The sequence below is a fragment of the Ostrinia furnacalis genome, unplaced genomic scaffold, assembly GCF_004193835.3.
Source record: "Ostrinia furnacalis isolate ACB-3 unplaced genomic scaffold, ASM419383v2 OfSCF3271, whole genome shotgun sequence".
Taxonomy (NCBI): Eukaryota; Metazoa; Arthropoda; class Insecta; order Lepidoptera; family Crambidae; genus Ostrinia; species Ostrinia furnacalis.
Genome location: NW_021133510.1, coordinates 493,371 through 519,171, shown reverse-complemented (window position 1 = coordinate 519,171; position 25,801 = coordinate 493,371). Strand labels below are relative to the sequence as shown.

The window sequence follows — 25,801 nt, the reverse complement described above, 5'->3', positions numbered from 1 at the left end:
ACGTAGGCTCGACGATTTCCAGACTCCCGAACAAGTCCGTTTCCGAAAAGGCTATATAGTACCATAGACCACATACGCCACACTCGTAATTGTTGACAATTACANCACAGATCGACGCGAACACTTAATGGTTTTCGAAATTTCAACTTGAGATTTCCCTTGTTCAAGAAGAAACTGAATTTTTATGCGTTTTTCTAAACTAAGTTCGTTCGTTTTTGAAAAACGCAGAAAATTAAAACGTTAAATCTTCAAAATGCACTTGTTTACTGTCGTTCACAAAGAGAGATATCTCCGAACTGATAATGCTTTTACTAACAATACTACAATATCATAGCTAAACATGTCGAAACGTGTTTTATTTCACGTTTGACGTGAGTTTATGTTTCGAATCCTTGCAAAGAAAGGTTTCATATCAAATATCTTTGAGTTTCTTTTATAGTTATCATGTATATGCAGTATTTACGGGGTGCTCAATACTTTTGGCCAAGGCTGTATGTATACCTGGGACAAACAGTCCAGTTAGGTAGGTCCAACTTCGAGAAAGAGGTCAATCGTCGAATTCAACTCGGCTGGGCAGCGTTCGGGAAGCTTCGCGATATTCTCACGTCCGAAATACCGCAGTGTCTCAAGGCAAGTCTTTGACCAGTGTGTGTTGCCAGTGATGGTATACGGATCTGAGACGTGGTTGCTGGTCGTGGCCCTTAGGGCCTCATAAGAGGGCTCAATGTCACCCAAAGGGCGATGGAGCGTACTATGCTCGAAGTTTCCCTGCGTGATCGAATCAGAAATGAGGAAAACCAGAGTGACTTACATAGCCCGCAGAATCGCTAAAGTCAAGTGGCAACGGGCGGGGCACATAGCTCGGTAGAGCTGATGGCCGCTGGGGTAGCAAAGTTGTTGAGTGGCGACCACGAGCCGGGAGACGTAGCGTGGGCAGGCCTCCAGGCCAGGTGGAGCGTGCGCGAGGGGGGGGCGAGGGGTGGAGACGGGAGGGCACTGACCGGCGAGCGGGCGGCGCGGGCGGAAGCCGCGGCCGCCGTCGGGCCCGCGCGGCGCGCGCAGCACCACGACGCGCGGCCCGGCCGCCTCCTCCAGCGACGCCGTGCGCAGGCGCGCCAGCAGCCGCTCCGGCCGCTCGCCGCGCGTCTTGCCCGCGGTCTTGCTGGAACACGCATTCGCACTCTTGAGGCCACACCGAACAATGTGAGCGCGGCGTTTAAGTTTTATCATTATCTGATTCCTACAGGAGCGTGATCCTCCTAACTTTACCAGAGGAAAATGAAGGATTTGTTTTTGTTTGTCCTGCACTTCCCACGCTAGTCAGATTACTTGTGAAAGTTTGCATATTTATCACAGTCGCCTTTTACAACATGAAATGAAATAATGCTCTGCCCTATTTTACTATATCGGATCTAATCGGCTATGGTATGTAATGAAATTAAACGTTTTAACTTCAATGATCAATACCAGATTTGACTAAGTATATACCAACATAGATTACAAATCATTTTAAAATCATTCCAACCATTATAGCGATTAGCCCGATAGCCTAGAAGCTATCAGATATATCTGTTGCTATTAGATATTATCATAAATGCCAAAATGATGGTCCAAATTGAATAAAATATTGTTGATTCGATTTGTTGTGTGGGTGTCTGGAAGGCAACTCACGCGACTTTGACGACGTTGCAGGCGGAGGACTTGCCGTTGCGCGGGTTGGTGAGCATGACGAACTCCACGGTGTCGCCGGGCGCCAGCTCGGACGGGTTGCCGCGCACCTCCGACATGTGGAAGAACAGCCGCCGGCAGTCCTCGCCCTCCACCGACAGGAAGCCGAACCCGCCTGCGGACAACGCTCACTGAGCCACGCGCCACGAGCCACGAGCCACGCGCCACGCCTCCAGCCACACGCGCAGTGGCGCCGGCGGCGGTCTGTACACTCACGCGAAACTTCGCCGCTTGAGGCAATGGATGACAAAGGTCTGTTCACTGTATAAATAGGTCCAGGGTACAAATCACTACTATTTAAATATTAAGCTGTCTCTTAATTTGAGAGTTTCTAACATAGTTTGTGGGTGATAGAAGTCCACTCTTGATAAATGAAAATAATCCGTAATCAAACTTTAAGGGCGTGGTCTATGGAAATTTTTATTGATGAAAATACTTTACACTTTTTAATACTTCCACACCATCCTAAATGAAATGTGAAAAGTCCTCAATGAACGATCATTTAAAAAAAAAGGTTTCGAAGTCCCAAGTATTTTGCATTTTTCCGCCAAGTAGTAAACATATCATAAGAGTAGATAAGAAATAGTAGTAGACTATAGAATTATCTATTAAAATTGTCCTTACTCCTTTTAAGAGTCACGGTTTATGAGGTAGAACGATTCAAAAGTCAGTCCCTGTATTACTTAAACCCTACCACTGCTTCGGGACGGTAAATGCAATAGGCCAGTGTTGGGAAGAAGCAACGCAAGAAACTCTTGAATAATAAACTTAAACATAAATGAAAGGTGAATTTAGTACGAATGCAGGTTAGGGCCAACATAAAATAAATGTAGCGGCTCGGAGCAGTTCACAAGCGAACACGGACTAGCATCAGTGCCACATTACGTATGTAGTGAATGATATGTACATGCGTGTGAACCTTTGATGGCATCGACCGTGGCGCGGCGCTTCTTGCGCACGGGCACGATGTTGGCGGCGCGGCCGTCGGCGTCGGCCTGGAACGTCACGGGGTCGCCGACCTGCAGGATCTCGCGCTTGCACGCCAGCCCCGTGATGCCGAACTCGTACGCCGCGCCCGACCCGTCCGCCTGGATCATGCCTGCGCACACACACCCACACACCCGTCTCCGTCAACTTGCTCGCCAATCGCCATGCGATCGACTCATTCGCATTTCACGGGACAGGACGGATACTGTCTCTAGTACAATCAATGCGATCATTTACTAAAGTGGAGTCATTTTAATAGGCAACATTTGACGACTGTCAGTTTTATCTTCATAGAGATGACGTGCTTAAAAACGTCGATTAAAGCGAATGAATCGATCGGACTTCAAACATAATGTGAATTTTCAAAATCATCAGACCAATCCCTGTTCAATTATTATTTTTCTTTCGTAAATTTAAGGAGCAAAATAAGACAAGTACATAATTTAAGAAAAAAAAATGCATTTATTCCGTTGAACTATCGGAGCTGTTATTATAGTTCCAATATACAGAACTGTCCTATCCTTGACATTGACAGCTGGGCGCCACCGTCAATACCGGATCGCTGGTTCCGATTTTTTGCCATGTTGGAAACCATAATAACTGAACGATGGTAGCGCCCCCTGTCATTGAGTTTGGTGGGACAGTTCAGCGTGGGTCATCTATTGTCATCTTCATCACTGCTGACAGCACTCAAGAGATATTTTCATTTTCAATAATATAACCTTATATTCTCACATCTCGTTCAAAATCTTGTAAAATTATTTTCTTTGTTGTCTCTACGACTTTTTGCCAGTCTTCTGTAGTGACTTCTGCACACGCAGTTTGTAGCAGTCATCATTGTAGCAGTACTGAAAGGTGGTTCAGTATTGTTCCGCGCTGCATGACCCTTTATTTGTGCCCAAATAAGCTCGATGGCGTTATAATAGCAATGATAGGGAGGCAATCAAATAACTTCGTGTTATCAGCTTTCGATTTTAAGAATAACATCCCTAGTGTTTTAAACGTTTAAAAAGAAAAAGGGTTAACTGACGCAACATTGTAACGACGTTCAGTTCTTTAGACCAGAAATTGTTTATTATGTTCAGAATGGTTTATTAGGGAAAGCAAATCTTATCGGTCATTATTATAATAAATATGCAATCGTAATTGAAAAAAGTTAAGCAATTTAGCAGTTGTAAGAAAAAGAAAATTTTTTTATTTCAAGCTCGCCGTTACAAGGTTACGTTTTTGAATTTGGATGCGTGGAGTGTGGAGTGGAGGCTCCCTGCAAGTGTCGGGTGGCGGGTGTCGGGTGGGGGGTGGCGCACCTGAGTAGTGCTGCTGGTCGGGGTTGAGCGCGCGCAGCGTGCGCGTGACGGTGCCGTGCAGCGTGGGCTCGAGCGGCGCGGCCAGCGGCACGGAGCCCCGCGGCAGCGCGCGCACCCACTCGGCGCTGGCGCAGCCGCCGCCGCCCGCGCCGCCGCGCCCCACGCTGTACTCCACCTCGGCGCCCGGCTCCAGCGCGTCCGGCGACCCGTCCAGGTTGCTGCGCACCACACCGTTACACATCACACCGCTGCACGCTGCACGAACACCGACCATTTTCAACTTTTTGGTCGATGTGCGTAGCAACGTGGTACATATTAAACAAAAAGAGTTAGCCTAGGCAAGTTAATAGAATATAAAAATCGTAAAACAATCTGTACTTGACAAATGACGATGTATAATAAATAGGGGGTCAATAACTTTTAAAACTTTGTGATAAAGATAATACACTCAGCGGCACGGAATTTGGCCCAAACCTAAACAACCAGATATGAGGCCAAATAGCTGTTGTATACCTAAGTTTTGTGTGACATGTTAACAGAACATATGTTTTTGTTAATTTAAGAGACTATATTTATAAAAAAAAATTCCGTCTGTTTAACTTTTTTCACTCTAGAAACGCATTTCGTTGTTGGAGGGTAAAGAGTACGGGCACGTACGGGTAAGTTTAAATTCTATAATATTAATTGACGTAAGGGTTTGGAGTTTTTTTTTTCTTTTTAAATTAATGTTAGGGTTATTCTCGTGTCCATGATTTGAGAATAATGCCCATAACTCCAGCTCAAGTTGCTCAAATAGTATTGCTTAGAAGTCAAGGGAGTCTGCAGCGGGAGATGGAAACTTTCAATTTATCGCGTACAAACTTAAGATACAAGTTAAAAAGGCATGACAAGACCTCCCTTTACACAAGAAGACTAAGAAGTGGGGGATTAAGGTGTATACCAGCGCGCGATGATCATCGTACTTGCAATATCAAGAAATCGGGTTCTCACTACGTTTGAGTTACGCCAGCGTTTACAAACAGCAAGCCCAGTGAATGTCAGTGAGCACACAATAAGAAGAAGAATGGAGGAACATAACCTACATACTCGAAGACCAGCTCGAGGACCAGAACTTCTCCGATACCTTCGCGAAGTGCGACTTAGGTTTCGTAGAGAACAAGCAAATTGGACGCAAGGCTAATGGAGTTCGAATCACGATTTTTCTGTTCAGTTTGGGTGGTATTTAAAAAAATGTATGCTCAATGTCATTAACAATATGGTGTAATTTAGCTTGTCTCAAGACTCGAGCACCATTTTGTTGACAAACGTCAGTGATCGGTACTGACTACTGACCAAAGCCATAGGGCTGACTTCGGTAAAATGATGTGTGACGTGAGGTGCCCAACTGCGAAAAATGGCGGAGGAAATACATGAAGAAGCATAAATTATATTTTGTGTTTCTATTATTATTCAGGCATAGATAAAAGTTAAAAGTATGCCAAAATAGTATGGAGAGAAGTGTATTAGGAGTGAAACTTAAACACAAGATAAACCTAAACACAATAAAATCAAAAACCAAATTCAGAAGTGTTGTTGCAACAATTAGAAAGTTGAAATGGAAGTGGACGGGACACCTAATGAGGGAAAAGAGAGAGAAATGGACAAGAGCCGTAACGGAATGGTATCCCCGTGAAGGAAAAAGAAGCAGAGGCAGACAAGCGAAAAGATGGTAGGACGATATCCGCGAATTAGCAGGGCCATTATGGCCACAAATGGCTAGAAACAGAGGCTTCTCTGAGATCATTGGAGGAGGCCTATGTCCAAGGACAAACTGGAGATGAGTGCAACTAAATTGTAAAATGAAATGTTAATGTTGTAAAAATACCTTGTAATCCAGTAATAAAGGCTTATATTATTATTATTATTATTCAGGCAGTTAAAAAATACTATACTACATATACCAAGCGACGTCGTACTAAATGGATTCTACTGTATTTTTAAACTAGCTGACCCGGCCAACATTGTACCGCCTATGTTTATCAGAATTAATGTAATGGTATTCTAATGGTAAAATAATTTTTCAAATCGGTCCAGTAGTTTCGGAGCCCATTCAATACATCAAATATTCCCTTTTTCAATTTTAACAAAAAATAATTATTTATGAAACAATACTTTAGTAAGTAAGTATTCTCATGTTATCAAAACTGAAATATTCTCTAATGGTATATCGCACAAATGAACATGTAAATGAATATGATATGTATATTTAACATTGCAACAGAAAGCAAAACAAAGCTACAAAATTGGTCGCATAGCAAACAAATTCAAATAATATGAAATTAATTCAACAAAATTTAAACAAGCAGGTTTTTCTACATTTTGTATACGATATTTAAATGTGTTCAAGTTACCGATGGTATTCTAATAGGAGGCATACGTCAAGATCTTTAAATGATTACAGGAGTTATCTGATGACGCAAGCCACTGTACTTCTAGGCGGTTTTCGGCGATGGCTCTCTCGTTATAAATAACTAGCCTGTCCCCGCGACTTGGTGAAAATCATTCGAACATTTTTCCTTTTGCGCAACATTTTTCATTGAGGCTTTGCTTTTATTGTTCGTAGTTGTAATCAGGCCAATAGTTACTGAGATTAGCGCATTCAACCCAACAAATAAACAAACAAACAAAAACTTCATAATATGTTTAAAGTATAGTAGATGTTCAAAGGGAATTTTCGAATACTTCACCATAAAGGTTTTACCACGCTGGAAGCGGTCTGCGGTCAGGTCAAAGCGAACGCAGCCCGCATCATGTTTGAACAACATTGTCAATCTTTATACATTTTAACAGGTGAGGGCTGCGCTTATTTGACGCAGCACGCATTCAGCATGACAAATGCTAATTCACAACACATAATGTTTACAACAAAAACAAGCTAATAGCATTCGCAAACAGCTTCGCGCGCGTGAATTCGATTTGTTACAGTAGTACATTATCGCGAACGTGTTTTCGTTTCAAAAACTTTTCTATGATATTATTCCTAGGTTAGAAAATATCTCTATACCAAACACCATCTAAGTCGATTCAGTGGTTTAAGCGTGAAAAGGTAACAGATGGGTAGAGTTATCATCATCCAATAATATTGATTAGGCCCGGTTTCCACCAAAGGGAAGCCGGAGCAGAGGACTCTGTTGCATAACCAATCAGATTTCATTATTTCCACTTCTCGTCGTCTCGGGCCGCCGCTGTCAAATTCTATAGAATATTTTGACGGCCCCACACTTCTCCGCTCCGCTCTGCCTTGGTGGAAACGGGCCCTTATGATAATTACCTGCACGTAAATCTGCTTGAGCTCATCAAATGTTCTCAAGTACATAATATAGATAGACAATAAAAAATTAAATACTTTCGCAAAAGCTGACTGACCACATAAGTGTTAGTAACATTTCTTTATTTGACACGATTCACGATACATATTAGTATCAACGATATAAATGAGGGTTTTCGCGAATGAAAAATCAATTCAAGGCAATACGTAGAAGCGAGGTCCAAATGCTGCAAGTATGGTTATTTTTGACATGACATTGACAGATATGTCAAAATCCACCAATCACGCAGAAGTCAGACCCGACATCCACATCCCGCAATCTAGCGGATCTTTCATTCGCGAACGAAAACCCTCATTGATGGTAAACAGTAATAATATTTTTGGCTTTGAGACAAAAACTCGTCGTTTATAAGGATGCGCACTTTTTTTTGCGATATTGGGTATGTTTACCTGAAGTGGAAGAAGACTTCCTTGGTGTGGTCGGCGGTCTCGATGAAGCCGAAGCCGTCCTTGAGCGCGGCGATGAAGCCGTAGACCAGCGGGCGGCCGGCGCCGTTGGGAGCCGCGCCCGCGCCCGCGCCCGCCGCGCCCGGCGCCACCGCCACCGCCACGCCCTGCGCCACCAGCTCCTTGCTGCGCTTCACCTGCAGCTCGAGAAACGATCACGTTTCACTACTGACAAATGCACTGGACAATAAAAAACAATCACACTTTCGCCAGGAATCTCAATCTTTATAACATTTTGTCTTCGAGTTGTATTACATGCATATTAGAAGTACTAAAGCGTCGTGTCTTTCCAATATTATTTACTCTGTAGTCCTGAGGAATGTCTCCGTCATCCGTTTTTCGATGAAAGAAAGAAACATTTATTGCTATGGACATCACACAAAGACAAAAAAAGGTAAATATAAAAAAGACAAGAGCTAACACATAAAACATCCAATGGAAGAGAAAGTGAACTGAGCAATGCCACCCTATCGCACAGCTATGCATATCGCAATGGGACTCAGCATAATTATGCCGTGGCAGTGGCCAACGGTGAGGAAGGCCACGACGCTGGTTTCCAGTGTGCTCCATGCCGAGTTAGAGTCACGGACACTAACCTATACTGCATAAAATATACATACAGAAATAAATAATAGTGCGCGAATAAATTTTAAATGTACAGTAGTAAAAGATGTGATAAGATAACGGCCAGAAACCTAAACAGCTATCCTTACTTATATTACGGTCAGCCGCGGACACACGCGTTGACGAGCCCGTTATATACGAATAGAAGATGGCGATGTGACCGGTGCGGCCTTCAAAGCGCGACTGCCCTCAAGTAGTCAATAAAAATACAACTCGAAGGACGGAGCGCATAAGCAGCACAATATCGCTGCGTTTTGTCACTACATTGATACTTATGCAGAGACATCGATACCCGCGATTATTATGAAAATTAAACGAAAAGTTACGATGACGGAACATCCCGGGTTTCGGCACCAAAAAGGATGTAGCAAACGCACCACGATTAAAAGGCGATTGATGGCCTCCTGCTACACCTGGATCAAACCGTAGAAGGCTTGCCGGTAAAAAGGGATCGATGTTATGTACGAGCAGTACGCAATGACAAAATACTATGCACTCACGTACCTTGAGCAGATCATTGACAGTTCCACCTCGAGTATATTACAATGCGAAAGTTTGTGAGCATGGATGTATATTTGTTCCTCTTTCACGAGTTCACCACTAAAATGCAAAAGCAAGTAACATAATAAAGCCAACTAAAGTACGGCCGACGAGAAGCGATACCAAATGTAAACAAACCCAATGTCATGGTCAATTGGAATAGTAGGAATGGGTTGCACCACCTATCTTTAACGGTAACTATGACGTTTGACGTTTGTCAAAGTTAAAGTAAAATGGTGCAACCCAGCCTAAGGGTTAGACTTTGACGAAGAGACAGAATAGATTGTCAGTTCGACAGTCGAATCGACCTTTTGTATCGCTGCTAGTTGGCCGAACTTTATGTGCTCTTGTTCATGTCTGCTGACCACATAATAGGCTAGTTGCCTAAAAAAATTTTTTTAGTCCGTAATGTTTAATATCAAAAAATATTGGACACATATATTTTTATTTGTCAATCTAACAAATAATTACATAGTTATGGTGCGTTGAAGTTGCGCACGACGTCACAACGTGCGGCATTTTTAAGCAAGCGTTGACGTCACGGGCCTCTTCTTATGAACTTTGGGGCGCTTTATCTCTTTAAATTTTCATTAGTTTGAAAAAGTGAAAAATACGTGTAGAGTATTTTTNAACACTCACGATGAAAAATACAAAACAAAGCGAATGACAGATAACAGCTGTGACAATATTTTCAGTGTTGCCATGCTAATAATGTGGTGATGAATAAAAATAATCGATATAAAAATCGATAGTATTTTTTGATGACTCGAAATAAGGTGTATAATAAGGTGTGTGTGAAATAAGGTTTCATTTAGTTATTTAAATATTTTTGGTAGTGTTATTGGAATATTAAAAACCTTTATAAATGTCATTTTAATGAATACGTATTTAAAAAAATACTACTTGTTGTCATAGTCGAGAAACAATCGATATGAATCGATTCTTACCGATAAGATTCATTTTGGCAACACTGAATTGAGTGTTAAAGACAGGAAGTTGTAATTATCACTTAAAGTACTATTTAAAATGGATTTTTATAAAGGCAAATTGATACAAAGTTACACTAAGTGAATACTTTAAAAATTGATTAAAAATTTTTGGCAAATTCATATTTTCATTAGCAGCTTGTCCACGCCAGGCCAGAAATGAACATTGTCCTTTGGCGCGTATTAATATTACATGATATTGGCTAACTTACCTCAAAGTTTGATTCATCTGACCACACAATATTTTTCCAATCTTCCTCAGTAAAAGTTTGGTATTTTAAAGCCCACTCGTAACGAGCTTTTTTGTTCTTTTCTGAGAGCCATGGCTTCTTTCTGGCTTTACAGCCCTTAAGTCCAGCTTCGTGGAGTCTTCTGCGAGTTGTTCTTGCAGAAATTGGCTTATTAATTTCAGATGATAACTCAGCAGCGAGGTCGGAAGAAATTTTTTTCCGATTTTTCAAAGACTCTCTCAGTAAAATTCGGTCTTCTCGTGCCGTAGTGATACGTTTTCGCCCCGTTCTCGCCCTGTTATTGTGGGACCCGGTTGTAACAAAACGTTTAATAGCATACTGCACAGATCGACGCGAACACTTAAGGCGATTAGTGTCCTCAATCCGCGTGAAATGGTCATTTTGTAAAGCCTACTCCTCTTTTACTGCTGGACAGAAATAGTTGAAAAAAATATATGTTATACAACAGTTCAAGGACTACATTTGANTAATTACATAGTTATGGTGCGTTGAAGTTGCGCACGACGTCACAACGTGCGGCATTTTTAAGCAAGCGTTGACGTCACGGGCCTCTTCTTATGAACTTTGGGGCGCTTTATCTCTTTAAATTTTCATTAGTTTGAAAAAGTGAAAAATACGTGTAGAGTATTTTTTGATAAGTTAACTGACGGACTAATTAAAACTCTTGCTTTTTGACCCAGGCAACATCCCCATTGGGCACAAGCAGTTTTGCTAAAGCTCACCTGGTAGACGTCGAACACGACCTTGTCGCCGAGGCGCGGGCTCATCTTGGACTCGCACTTCTTGGCGGAGAACGGGATGGACTTCTTGGCTCCGTTGATCTGACACGTGATGAGTCCGTTGGATTCCTATTTCGAAACCATATATCACCTTAGTTTGTGCACAGTTTTAAACTTTTCACAACTTTCCTATAGAGGCGAAATTGCCACGTGCTCGCATTAGTTTTTACTTTCCGCTACCGCTTTGCAGCTGCGCAGTATTTATTTGAATGATACTTGCATGACGAAGTGGTGATAAAAGAATATCTAATATTTAGTGTTTTATATTCAATGTATATTTGAAGCAAAACAGCAGCAGGGGGCTTATGGCTGATTGAAGTATTTTAGTGTGAGAGTACATCAAACGTATTCGATATCGACTGCGTAAAAAATGACATTAAATGTCTGACGGATTGTACAGCGTCCCTAGCGGATACTTTCAAGATCTAAAATCTTCATACTTTTTTGACGCACTCGATATCGAATACCTACGTTTGATATAAACTGAAACTGAGGATAGCGTTGTGGGCTACATTACTATTATTGTCATGTATTTATCTTTATTATGTTGTTTTGTAATAGTTTGCTCATCCCTTATAAAATAAAGGACTCCCTTAACGGATCACTTTGTTGTCTGTCCGTCCGTCCGTCTGTCAAGATTATTCACAAAATTAAATGATAGTAGCTCGCTTGTCAAGTCATTTATTTATTGTTTTTGACCTGAATAATCCTACAGGTTGTCATCTATTTTGATCCCCTTAAATTCACACAGGTATGACTAAATTCAAATGTTGCACTACAAAATGCCTCTACACCAGGGTTTTTTTATGATTCTGGTCGGGCTATACTATTTCTACCGATTCTATCTATGTGGTTAATTCCAAAATTCCGTTTTGTTACCGTTCGTTTCTCTACCTTATCGTAGCACATGCACTGTTTCACAACACGTGCAGCATGGCAATATAAAAAAATGTGAGTGTGTGATGATGACCCGCCAGCGATGGTGTCGGCACGCACCTGGGGCTCGTGCGAGTGCGTGGGGCTGGCGGGCGGCGGCTCGCGCGTCACCACGCCGCGCACGCCGCGCTCCAGCAGCGCCTCGAAGCTCACGGAGCCCGCCGGCAGGTGCTTGATGCGGATGGCCGACTGCCGCGAGCTCATGTTCGAGAACGAGCTCACCGGGTCCACGGTGAACTCCACCTGCACACAGCGCATCGACCGACATCAACGCTCCACGCTTGTCTGCAAGTCTGCACCGTCACCGTGCTCGTGCGCTATCTCAAATACCTACAATCCAAAATCTCACAATTTGAGGAGACAATTTATTACCCGACAATGCAGATTAAAGACCGCTAATTCCGATTCTCATCGACCGTTGGACTATTTGGGATTGGGATTTTTGAATCTATGAATTAAATGGCAATTCCTAACAGTTTATTCACCTACGCGTTTTTTAACGTCGCCCCCTGACATTTTTCTACGCCCCAAAAAAAAGTTTATTTAAAATTGTATTCATTAAAACATTTTCTCTTTATTTTATTATGCTAGCAGTACACCTTATTGTGTCACGCATACAGTTACGCGTGTACAAATATGAGATTTACCACATGTAAAATTTTTATTATGTCAATCGTTGAATAGACGTATTGACACCACCAATCAATCAATTGACGTACTTTTTAAAAATGTCAAAACCTGACTCTCCCATAGATATTGTATGGCAATACCTGGCAATACAAGCTAGGAATGAAGTGTCTTTTTAAAAAAGTTGTGATTCCGAATGGTGTCAAATTAGTCTATTGGATGCATATCTATTAGACTAAGAGCTAGTGAACGCCAGACCTACGTCATTTTATAAAAGCTGAAAGTTTGTTAGCCTATGCTCCCAATATAGGATACAATGTTGGTGAATTATGAAGTTTGGGTCATGGTGGCTACCCTATTGGGAGCTACCCTAAAAAATCTGTCTGGCAAGGAGTTGGAACTGTCAAAACTGTCTGGCTGTTGGGGAAAATACTTCTAATTATTACCCAAATATCATACATAAAAATCAGATTTTATGGTATAACGTTAGTAGAATTACAGTCTATTGAATATACAGTAAAAGCCACCGTAAAAGTTAGACTAACGGACGAAATCGGCTCGCATGAGCGTGTCGCACGGATAGTGCCAATCTTAATCAATCGCGCAGGTCGCGCTCCTACTTGACCTGACTGCGATGTCAAGGATAACGAAATAATAATGCACTACTGTTTCAACAGCCAGCTGACAGCTAGTTCCAGAGTCACAAGGAGTGGCTTGCCACGTGGCGAGCGTGTGTGGTGTGTGTGTGGTGCGTGTGTGGTGCGTGTGTGCGTACCTCGTCGCCCACGGAGAGCTCGTGGCCGAGGCGCAGCACCTCCGCGAAGTGGAAGAACATGGTCTGGTCGCGCTCCACGCAGCGGATGAAGCCGAAGCCCTCGCGCAGCGAGCACACCACGCCCTGCTCGCGCCTGCACACAACCCGCCGTCAAACAACACAATGCTTCTCAAAACTGATACAATAAGAAATGCATCAACTCGTTACTTGGCTGGCCGTCCAAAGGCTGGCTGCTTGAAGCGCATCTCATTACACCCCTACCGAAAACAGTTGATATTCAGTCAAGTATTTCATTCAAAAACTGATGTCCAAGCTGTGGTCATTTATCAAAAATGCAAGTTGTTCACAAAAATGGAAAATCATTCCTGGATGAAGTGAAAATGTAATAAATAATATTTGTATAATACGCCCGAAAAGGTAGAATTTGAAGCGTTTCTGTTGTTAAGCCGTGTATCTGCTATTTTTAGCTAAATTCACATTCACAGTATTTTCATATTATTTCATTTTAAAAAAATACATTCTTTGTTAAAACAGTATCGAACACCCTGTCTGTGATATATTGTAGAAACAAAGTATGCCCAAATGAGTCAGAATAGTAATTATTATGTCAAATTGACAACGCTTCAAAGCGTTCAGATATGGCCAGTAGGCCAAGGAAGCGCGCTGTGAAAAGATTTTATCGCATCATTTTATAGATGTAACGCGATAAGCCGCATTCTAAAAAAATCGTTTCATTTGTCTAAATGTAACACATCGATAAGATTGTATCACGGCGCGCATCCCGCAACAGACGCGCACGCAGCACGCAGCACGCAGCACGCAGCACGCACCGCTCGCCGGAGACGTTGAAGGACTCGTCGAGCAGCGAGATGTTGGTGGCGCGCTTGAGCTGGTCGCGCCGGTCCGTGGCCACCTGGAACTGCACCCAGTCGCCGTGCCGCAGCGTGAACTCGCCGCACTGGTCCTTGTCGCCGAACGGCACCTGCGCCCGCCCGCACACTCTTACTCTCATCGATCGACAATACGGATTCAACACACGCGGTAATATACTAAAATCTCAGTCAATCGCCCGTAATTATTAAATGTGCGATTTATTTTGATATTGGTGTTCAGCAAAAACGTGAATGTTTCTTAAATTGTTTAGCGACGTTAAGCTCATCCTAGTCACTGACACGGCGTCGAGTGTCACCATTTAGCTGTAATTATATGACCTTTACGACTAATATAATTTTGCTTGATCGTTTGTACTTTACAGCAAATTGATCTCAATATTACTAACTATCAATTTTTAATTTGTTGACATTGTACAGGTGCTTCTGCATACCTATTACAAGTACCTACAAAATATTTCATGTATAGCCTGACCAGGAACATAAAAACCCTGGCATAGAGGCGCGTCAATTGCATTTGATAGTGCAACACTGAGTACAGTCGTACCTGTGTTAAATTAATAGGCTAACTTTATGTATCAGGATTCAGGATTACGGGCTAATTTGATATTTTCATAAATTAACGAAAAAATATTATTATAGGTAACCTGGTTTAAATAAATTAAATGAAACCATCAATCGAGCTAGTAGGATTTATTTTATTATTCATCAATAATCAAATTCAGAACTTGAATATTCAACTGCAATGTCTGCTCATGAACGCTTCAAACTCGGTACTTCTTTCCCAATTCCATAAAATTCAACACTTAGAAAGTGACAAAAAACTTTAAAATAGGTAGTTGAAACAAACCACAGCTAATTTTCATAGTGGACTGTACTATACGATAAACATGTCAGTCAATTTGACAACCTTTATTGGAAACATTTTCAATGAAAATATTGTCCGAACCCTTAGTATTTCTCTTCGACAAATACTTTAACACATTGTGAACCACTTTTCTTTCACGACTATAAAAAGATTTTAGCAATTTCATTCACAAAATCAATTGCGCACATTTAAAATAAAGTTTGTTTACACTTTGACAACAATAGACTGACATGCAAGGTGACATGTCAATGAAGTTTTTAGTTACTGTTGCCATTAAAAGAAATTAGTACCATTAGTTTTCCGCAATATGGCGAGGGTTTTTATGTTCCTGGTCAGGCTATATAATATTGTCTAAAATGATGTAATATCTTGTTGGTTTTAATAAATAAATAAAGAGGGTTCAATTAAATCCTTGCCATAAAAGACAATGCCGGAAATTGGCGTCTTTTTTTTTTCGCGCGGCCATCGACCAAACCTTGGTTTTTTATTACAAAATAGTGTAATAAACCAAACTTACTATGACATGTATTGTATACCTCTAAACTCAGTCTGAAATGAGTTACGAGCATCAGAAGTTTGATGATTTTCATACTAGATTTGCTGTTTGCGCGCAAGTTTTGTAAGAAATTGCAACAAAATAATGACATTGTATGTGTAAACAAACAATACCATCCATTAAAGGATCCAGACATCAGTGTGCAGCAGAATCAGCGCAATAAAAAAATAGCGCAATATTTTGTTACAATTTCTTACANCATAAAGTTAATATTCCTTCGGAATAGAGCAACAATCACGAGCTGTCAAACGAAACCAAAAATGAGATGTCATTTGTGTGTGTAAATATAAATATGTGTGCATGCTAGTGATGTATGTCGTTACTTTTCACATGAATATCGATATCGATTTATATTAATTAACACCTAACAGTAGTAATATTAATGGAACTAAAATAGGATAGAATGTCCATATACAATCCGTATATGGGAGAGTGGAAAATAAAAATAAAACTCAGAAGATTAAAATGATTTAACTGATTTAATTGAAAGAGCAACAAACATCAAGACATCCATACAAACTTTCTGATTTCTAATTAGTAAGAGTAAGTCAATAATTAAAAATGATAATTCTGACGATAATGTAAAAAATAGGATTCTAACGAATGCGATGTAATAATAAAAGACAATGCCGGAAATTGGCGTCTTTTTTTTTTCGCGCGGCCATCGACCAAACCTTGGTTTTTGATTACAAAATAGTGTAATAAACCAAACTTACTATGACATGTATACCTCTAAACTCAGTCTGAAATGAGTTACGAGCATCAGAAGTTTGATGATTTTCATACTAGATTTGCTGTTTGCGCGCAAGTTTTGTAAGAAATTGCAACAAAATAATGACATTGTATGTGTAAACAAACAATACCATCCATTAAAGGATCCAGACATCAGTGTGCAGCAGAATCAGCGCAATAAAAAAATAGCGCAATATTTTGTTACAATTTCTTACAAAACTTGCGGGCAAAAAGCAAATCTAGTATGAAAATCATTAAACTTCTAATGCTCGTAACTCAGTTCAGACTGAGTTTAGAGGTATACATGCCGTAGTAAGTTTGGTTTATTCCACTATTTTGTAATCAAAAAACAAAGTTTGGTCGATGGCCGCGCGAAAAAAAAAAGACGCCACCTTCCATACAAAATCTGGCATTGCCATTTTCAGCAATAGCATTAACAGTTAGCGGGCAGCGGGCAGCGGGCAGCGGTTACAGTACCTCGACCTCCGAGTGGTCGGCGGCGCGGTAGCGGATGCGGCCGGGCAGCGGGTCGTTCTGCGGCGCGCGCGCGGCGCCGCGCTCCAGCGGCTTCAGCACCTGGCCGCGCATGACCTCGGGGCTGACGTCCTCGAACACCACCGAGCCGCCGGGCAGCTTGGTGATGTTGCACGCCACCTCCTTGCCCTGCACACACACACACGCGCGCGGTCACGAGCTGCACGCGCGAGCCACACACGAGCTGCGCGTGCGCTGCGAACCGTTCTTACGTTTCTAGTCTGGATGATGAACTCGACGTCATCTCCGAGAGTTAAATCTTCCTTAGTTTTAGTTTCAGAATAATGAAAGAATATTTCTTTCACCACGTCCGCTCTTTCAATGAATCCAAAATTTTCTTTCATAGAACAGACAACGCCATGATACTTGACTGGATGAACGGGATTTTCAAACCTTACGTGGCAGGCGCCCAGAGTTCCCCTAAAACAAATAAAACATTCTCATAATTTAATAGCTTTATATTTCACATACTAATTTAATAAAAATACGTGTATTTATTATTTCCGTTATTGTTTATATTATGTGGCCCCGCATAGGTAAATTATGAGGCTTTTACTCAAAATCTGACAGTTCTTATTAAAATATTGTATTAGGCTAGGCTCCTCCCGTCATTTCTGAAATATTGAGGACCTGAGCTGAGGGGAAATGCGCACATACCCACCAAGCACTTGCTGTAACCTTTTAAGAAAGAAAACCAGCCAAGTGCGAGTCGGACTCGCGCACCGAGGGTTCCGTACAAAACTTTGATTTTATTACATTTTAAAGGTACCTACTATAAACCTGAGTATTTGATAAGAATTTCAATTTAATACCTCTACGCGTTCATGAGGAAAGGAGTTGTAACTTTAAAATTTATTTAAAAAAAATCTACTAACTATAGTTCATTCAACTTATGATGGTGATTTAGACAGATAAAACGTTTTGTTTTATGATTATAACTTTCTACGAATAAAAATATTGAGTTGTAAAAATCAATTACTTTTGTGTGTTTTCATCCTTCCAAAATATCAATCACTAATCTTTCTCAATTAACCTAAACAAGAATTTCTAATTATTTATTAGTTTATTATTTAGTAAAAATTGAGAAAAAATATTAAAGCAATTGCTTCTGCGTTAGTCGGAACTTTTGCTCATAGGGATGAGACATAAACAATCGCAATAAATCAGTAATCGGCATGGTGGTCATCTTACCATCGAATCACGATTATTATCTCAGGCAGAGCCCCGATTACGGTAACTTTTATAACGTCTACAATCCAGACGCGTTTCTGATTCTGCGATACGATTGGTCAAAACAGCTGACGTACGCTGTTGAACGACCAATCGTATCGCAGAATCGAGAAGCGTGTCTGGATTGTTGACGTTAAAAATTAGCGTAATCGGGGCTCAGGTCAAAGCTAAGTCAGTACGTGTGCGTTTGCCTTTGATGACGGTTTTGTTTTAAGCGATTTCTCCACGTATTGTTTGTTATTGTTATTTTGATGTTTTATTGAATAAAATGCATATATTTAATTCTTTGTGATTTATTTTGTACCACTAAGAATATTCACGTTTATTCCATTTCCAGATAGTTCAAATTCATAGATATAATTTTGATCAAGATTAAAAACCAAAGAAATAAAAGGCGATTAGATTTCTATAGAAAATATTCTCGATTCTAAAAAAATATCGATTAGGTTTATAAGGAGCGCCTCACTAAATAGAACTGTCATAATCACCATCTTACGCTGAATGGACTATAGATCTCGATCAAAACAATTTTCGTTGGAAGTTTGCATAGTAATGTATAGCCCGACCAGGAACATAAAAACCCTCGCCATGTTGCGGAAAACTAATGGTACTAATTTCTTTTAATGGCAACAGTATAGTTCCAAAATACTGAACTGTCCTATGCATGACATTGACAGTGGGGCGCCACCGTCAATACTGGATCGCTAGTTCCGATTTTTGCCATGCAGGAAACCATATAGTTGAACGATGGTAACGCCCCCCCGTCATTGAGTTTGGCGGGACAGTTCAGCGTGGGTCATCTAACTGAAAACTTCATTGATATGTCACCTTGCATGTCAGTCTATTGCTGTCAAAGTGTAAACAAAGTTTATTTTAAATGTGCGCAATTGGTTTTATGAATTAAATTGCTAAAATCTTTTTATAGTCGTGAAAGAAAAGTGGTTCACAATGTGTTAAAGTATTTGACGAAGAGAAATACTAAAGGTTCGGACAATATTTTCTTTGAATAATGTTTCCGACAAAGGTTGTCAAATTGACTGACATGTTTATCGTATAGTACAGTCCACTATGAAAATTTGCAGTGGTTTGTTTCAACTACCTATTTTTTAAAAATTTGTCACTTTCTAAGTGTTGAATTTTATGGAATTGGGAAAGAAGTACCGAGTTTGAAGCATTCATGAGCAGATATTGCAGTTGAATATTCAAGTTCTGAATTTGATTATTGATGAATAATAAAATAAATTCTACTAGCTCGATTGATGGTTTCATTTAATTTATTTAAATCAGGTTACCTACCTATAATAATATTTTTTCGTTAATTTATGAAAATATCAAATTAGCCCGTAATCCTGAATCCTGATACATAAAGTTAGCCTATTAATTTAACACAGGTACGACTGTACTCAGTGTTGCACTATCAAATGCAATTGATGCGCCACTATGCCAGGGTTTTTATGTTCCTGGTCAGGCTATANCTATCAAATGCAATTGACGCGCCTCTATGCCAGGGATTTTATGTTCCTGGTCAGGCTATATGTCATATATTTTTTTTAATTTTGTCATTTTCCTATTTTAGAAGTTACAGGGGGGGGGAGGACGACACATTTTACGACTTTGGAAGCGCCTCTCGTGCAAACTATTCAGTTTAGAAAAAAATTATATTAGAAACCTCAATATCATTTTTAAAGACCTATACATAGATACCCCACAAGTATGGGTTTGATGAAAAAAAAAAATAGAGTTTCAGTTGTATGTGGAACCCCCATAAAAAATATTTGATTATTGTTATTGTTTCATTAAACTGGCCATCCTGCCCGGCTACAGGAGTGGAACCCGGGAAGAGAGCAGGGCAGAGCTACGCATGTGCCGAACCTGCTTGCTCATTCACACATTTATATTGACATGCTTGACTCGAATACCAAACAACAGCCGCAAGAAAAAGCAAATGGGTGACTGTATGAGAGCTGTATCAGTAATTCAATACATAACAGTAGCAAAAGCCCTGCCCTGCCTCCTTCCTTCTGGAGTTGGGTCGTTTACTCCATCTCTCGATGTAGTATTTTCTGCACTTACCTTTGGTTAGTAGCTATCTGGAAGCTCACAGCATCACCAGTGCGTAATGTCACATTACCCTCAACATCATCTTTTGTGTACGGTAAGAAAAAACATTCACCGCGGTTCTCATATGAAATTCTCCCTGTATTATCTCCAGATCCTTCACCTTTCACCTCAGTCGTGACCGTACCGGTGACGCGAGCTTCGCTCAGCACCTTATTTAAACATAAATATTTTAATAGATAATTGTTTGAGAAAATAACACAAAATTATGTTATTATTTTTATTACTATCTTAATACATTATTTCTTATCTTCTACATGGGAATTTGTTAGCCTGTTCACGTTCTAGAGTCACACTGTGCTTAGCTGGAGAGATTTACGGGTAAATAAAAAAAAACATTATAATATCTATACTTTCTTTGACTTAGGCGATTATCACACTGCCGCGTGATTTCATATAAAAAATATTTAAAATGTATGTCTTTCATATGGCACTGTTTCGCTTTTTTCAAATGCTTTTTTACTGATTTGTGTTTAGTGTCAGTAAAATAAATAGCTCTTTAAATAGGGCAAGAATGCAAACATCGTGTATAGTGTGATATTAAGCCTAGGCGCAGACCACCGACCTTTTGTCGGTCGATAGTTGGGCCCGATTCTAATTTGTATGAAATCGAAATTTTGCGCACTTCCATACATGCCTATACTGATTAACTGTCCAACTAAACTATAAAAGTCGGTGGTCTGCGCCTAAAGCTTTTGAAAAAAAGGAGGTAAGCCAAAATATACATTTGTATATTTTGGCTTACCTCTATGCAATCTAAGATTAATCATACCACTTCAGGAGCAATCTTAGTGACTGTGGATGCGATGGGTTTCCCAGTGCGCCGGTCATATGTCATTTCAAATTCCACAGGGTCTCCGATTTTAAGATGTTCAATATTTCCACTGAATTGACTAAAGTGAAAAAACAAGCGCGCTTGCCTCTCACAGCACTGTATGAATCCATATGAATGCTAGAAAAAAGCAATAATCTTGATTACATTTCAGATACACACACACAGTTATTTTTAAAATTTTACTGGTGTCCCAAAAAAAGTACATCACGCTGATACGATAGCGGAGGTTAAATTCACTGAAAAAGTCTAACATATCCATAGAAAAGTTTCATGAGTTTTGAGATAACCAATTTAAGTGGTTAAATAAATAAATAAAAAAAATTAAAAAGTTTTTATTTCGAACAATGAGTTGTTCATAGTGTGGTTAGTAAACACACCTTAAAAGCTAATGTTAGTAATCATTATCAAGTGATTATTATTTTCCAATGTACATAATATCAATATTATAATTAAATCAAATCAAATTAAAAAAATTAATAAATAAATTAAAAATCAAACTAAATTAAATCAATTAAAATGTGATTAAATTAAAAATCAAATTAAATTCAATCAATTAAAACCAAATAAATAAAAGTAAATAAATAAAAGTTAAAGAGCTCTTTAAAAAAAACTGTGATACAAAACAATGTTATACAGACATTATCAAAAATCTGTTATTTTTACAATAACTAAAATTGGTCATATTTTAAAACTCGTGACACTTGCTATAAAACATGTTAGGCTTGTTGTTCGGTGCAGCATCTGAGACTCAGCTATCTGACCTCCAGCGGCAGTGTGACGTACTAATTTACGTGGACAAAAATTATGTAATCATACCATAACTAGGATACCTAAATTTTTAATTAATTTAAATATCATTAGCATAGTAGATAAAACAATAGCAACTTAAAAGGGTATCTCTTTCATTACAATGCACATTTTATCGCACCAAAAGCTCATTGAAATCAAAGTGGTTTAGAAGTTATAGACTGACTAAATATGTATGAAAAATCATGAGTTACTTGTGATTTTTACCAATTTTTACAATCTATGTTGCAGCCAAAACTCATTAGTCAAAACCACTTTTAAATGCAAAAAATCAGTCAAAAGTGGTTTCGCTTTTAAAATTTTACATTCACTACAAATTCATACAAAGTAATTATTAGTAAAAATTACCAGGAAATCATCAAAAATATGTTATAAAACAATGTTAAAACCTAACTTTAATGTGATTTGTGCATACAAAATGATGACACCTGCCCTAGTTAATAATCTACCTATCTTTAATCTGACAAGTATCTAGATTTCTTAAAAATAATGAGAAAAAAATAAAATGCAACATTATTGTAGTACCTACATAAAGTAGATGTGATCAATTTGTAGACACAAATCACTTAAATGTTACACATTAAAATTGATCATATCATATTACTGTGCCTAAACGGTTGGGACACCAGTGACAAGACATACTGCATAGACAGATGTAGATATTTAAGTACATACTTATACACTCACCAATAGTTTTTCAATGATTCCGGTCTCTCTTATAGGGGGGTGGTTCATGGAGTCATATTGAGATGAGGAGTTGTTGGTAGAGCCAGAAGATGAGTATACTCCGACGGAGTCACCCATGGGGCACCCATCCAGGTTGTAGTTGCCGAGAGGGAATCGGTTGCCACCACCCGTCTTACTCATGTTGCTAAAGTTGTCCCTGGGTGAGCTGGGGTACTCACTGCTGAAGGTGCCTGCAACACAAGGACCGAGTGAGCGCCGAGCGGAGGCGACTGCGTGGCGGACAGCACTGGCGGCAGCAGCACTTACCATTGCGGTAGGCCTGTTTTGCCTGCATGTTTGAGTGCTGGAGGTCTAGTATATCCTGCAGGGGAGACGGGTGGGAATCTGGCGGTTGGAACATTTTCCACTGAGGATTACTGGACATTGCTTTTTGACTGTATTCCTTGTATATAGGTCGAAAATCTCAGTTTTATTAATGAATATAAGTATCACAGAAAATCGCGTGGTGTTCAAGTTCCTAAACAGCAGCAGTATTTTTAAATCAAATCACATTTTTTAGTCTTTGTGTTCAAGAGAACACCACTGAGATAGATTGCAGTCACAATTTAAACACCAAAACCACTAATGTTGAAACATAAAATAAAACTACGACTATGATAAAATATATCCTCAGATGTCTTCAATGCTTGCTGAATCGGAGCTCTGCGGTGCATTAGATCGGTTCGGGAGGGTGTATCGTGTGCGGTTACTGTCTGATACGTCCTGACCCGACTCTCACAAGCTGCAACGGACACCGTGATTATTATCGACATACGAAAACACGGGTAAAAATTAAAGCATTAAAGGTATAATAACGACCGATTGCAACATAGCGTTGCCTCGAAATATGCTTCTACATTTTAATATTGCTATGTAGTAGGTAGATATCGGCCGCCCTGACCGACCGATGTGCAAAAATTATAACGCTCTAAAAGACTCGTTTGACTATTTCCATTAAGGCAAACAGCGTATCAAATACATTATTAAGCACTGGATACCATTTTTTAACGAACTTAACCATATATTTTTACAAAACTAATAGTTACAAAACCATGAAATTTAACAAATCTCACCACGACACAGCATAGCACTGACGACATACCGCCATATTGAATGTCAACATTATCACTTTGATTCGGCCATACACAATTGTATTATTATTTTGTGAAAAGTTTATGAAAATATTGAATTTATTCTGGCCTACACTTACGGTAACAATATGAATTTTTAAATTTTGTGCTTATTTTTTTGTCGAAATGCGAGAGACTATCGTAAAGATTTGATTTTTCTCTTATTTTGTGGCTATAGAAAAGTGGCCATTTATTTTGTGGGTATTAAAAAATTAAGTAGTAGTTTTTAAATATTTAAGTCATCAAAATTTAAAGTACCTTGATTAATTTGCTCAAATTCTAAAAAGTAAAATTTTTATTACAGCCTAATGAAACATTGTGGGTGTTTAAAAATGCCGCCTATTTTCCTAATACTAAACCATCATGCATGCATAATTTTTTAAGCAAATTACATAAATGAGATCCAAATCAAATTTAACCCAACTTGGAACTTATTTTATAATCAAATTTGAATTATGTGTTATAGCAATCTCTACAGTTTCCTAACATGATGAATCAGTGTGAAAACTACCAAAATAAATATTTTTTTGGAGTGACAACACATTGGGTCAAAGATTGTATTGTAGCCATGGAGCTATCTAAAAAGAGTAGAAATTAAACCAAACGAGGGCACCACTGATGCGTCGTTTACATAGCAACCCTTAAATTATAGGGTAAACCAGAGAGTGATTGCCCACTGGTAGTGATTGCCCGCTTTTAGAATAATATTGTCAGGTGCTGACTTTGAATCACTCTAGTTAGATTTGAATTTACTAAGTAGATAGCTCCGAGATCAATGTACAGTATATTTAAAATTTACAATAGGAAACACTAAAAAACAACAGTTATGGCGGATTTTGTCAAGACGGGTGATAAAGTTACTCAAACAGGTAAAGACTTTAACAATTTTACTAAGGAATTACTTGCTTAGAGGTTAATTTTTTTTTGCAAATTATTTAGTATTCAACTAATGGTGTATAGTCATGATGAAATTATAAGTTTTTTCTCCATTATCAATGAAAATAACTGATAAAATTTGATTTCTAACGGTCATTTTAACGGTGGGTAATCACTGCACGTAAATCTGTATATTTTTAGTTATTGCCCACCATCATTTCAGTTATTGCCATATGTTAATGTATAGTTATTGCCCAGGGAAATTATTATTAGAGTGTTGCCACCATGCAGTAGCAGTGTTTAAGTTGCTCATTGTTAGACTTGTTTTGCAATTTACAGGCATAAATATTGAAATGGCTTTTAATGTTTCATTTTCAGTATGCCAAAGACTCCAAAAGTTCAATATAGCATAGAAAATTTGCAAAAAGCGATCGAAGCTGTACAAGATGTATCCAACAATTTATCTACAAGATAAATTGCTGAAAATATGGTTTGGCTTGAAAAAATTGATAAAAATTCTAACGCAAATACATAAAATGAAAATCCTACGTTAAATCTACTAGTGAAAATGTTAATTGTAAGGAAATAGATACAACTTTAGGGAAGAATAACCAACAGCTAATTGAACATTCTGAGCAACCACTTGAACTGATATCAAAGAAGATAAAAAAATAAATACATATAAAATTCAAATTTTTGCGTCATCTATGTTTTGAAGTAGATGATTCTGTCTCTACCGATTCTAACTCATCAACATCAGCTCAAGAAATATTTGATAATATAGTTAACTAAGGCCAAACGCAATTTATTTTGAAATTTTGAAGACTGTACTACTAGAATTTAAGTTAAATGTTTTGTTTTGTTTATTTAAAGCCTATTTTGTCATTTTAAAATTGATTATTTTGTTTTAAGATACTGGGCAATTACTGTGCTTTGATGTGGGCAATTAGTGTAAGTAATGGGCAATGACTGTACTTTTTGGAGGATTTTAAATTTATTTCAATATTTTCTATGTTACGTAAGTTTTAACTAAAAACTGTTAATATTCTGTTTAACAGTTTATTGAGTTATAAGAAAAAAGTCATAAATGGTCGATAATTAAAATACTTTTTTAAATTTTTCATCTCAATGTGTTTGAAATATTT

The 25,801-nt window shown here is 39.0% G+C and overlaps 1 protein-coding gene across 2 annotated transcripts in view; it reads right to left on the bottom strand.

Annotated features, from left to right (window-relative positions):
* Nucleotides 1-23,854, bottom strand: part of Unr (cold shock domain-containing Unr) — a 28,864-nt gene extending 5,010 nt beyond the window's left edge. Inside the window, exons 1-16 of one of the 2 annotated variants that reach the window (XM_028311311.1) lie at nucleotides 23,724-23,854; nucleotides 22,918-23,392; nucleotides 22,612-22,841; nucleotides 21,055-21,234; nucleotides 20,238-20,434; nucleotides 17,147-17,354; nucleotides 16,878-17,063; nucleotides 14,185-14,336; nucleotides 13,355-13,487; nucleotides 12,013-12,195; nucleotides 10,960-11,085; nucleotides 7,780-7,973; nucleotides 4,023-4,240; nucleotides 2,636-2,827; nucleotides 1,672-1,843; nucleotides 1,002-1,162 (exon numbers count right to left, since the gene is read on the bottom strand). In XM_028311311.1, coding sequence (XP_028167112.1) covers nucleotides 1,002-1,162; nucleotides 1,672-1,843; nucleotides 2,636-2,827; nucleotides 4,023-4,240; nucleotides 7,780-7,973; nucleotides 10,960-11,085; nucleotides 12,013-12,195; nucleotides 13,355-13,487; nucleotides 14,185-14,336; nucleotides 16,878-17,063; nucleotides 17,147-17,354; nucleotides 20,238-20,434; nucleotides 21,055-21,234; nucleotides 22,612-22,841; nucleotides 22,918-23,035 — 2,650 coding nt within the window. In that variant the 5' untranslated portion in view covers nucleotides 23,036-23,392; nucleotides 23,724-23,854. The remainder of the gene's footprint in view (nucleotides 1-1,001; nucleotides 1,163-1,671; nucleotides 1,844-2,635; nucleotides 2,828-4,022; nucleotides 4,241-7,779; nucleotides 7,974-10,959; nucleotides 11,086-12,012; nucleotides 12,196-13,354; nucleotides 13,488-14,184; nucleotides 14,337-16,877; nucleotides 17,064-17,146; nucleotides 17,355-20,237; nucleotides 20,435-21,054; nucleotides 21,235-22,611; nucleotides 22,842-22,917; nucleotides 23,393-23,723) is intronic. The other variant, XM_028311312.1, reaches the window with a different exon arrangement.
* Between the last annotated feature and the right edge of the window lie 1,947 nt (nucleotides 23,855-25,801).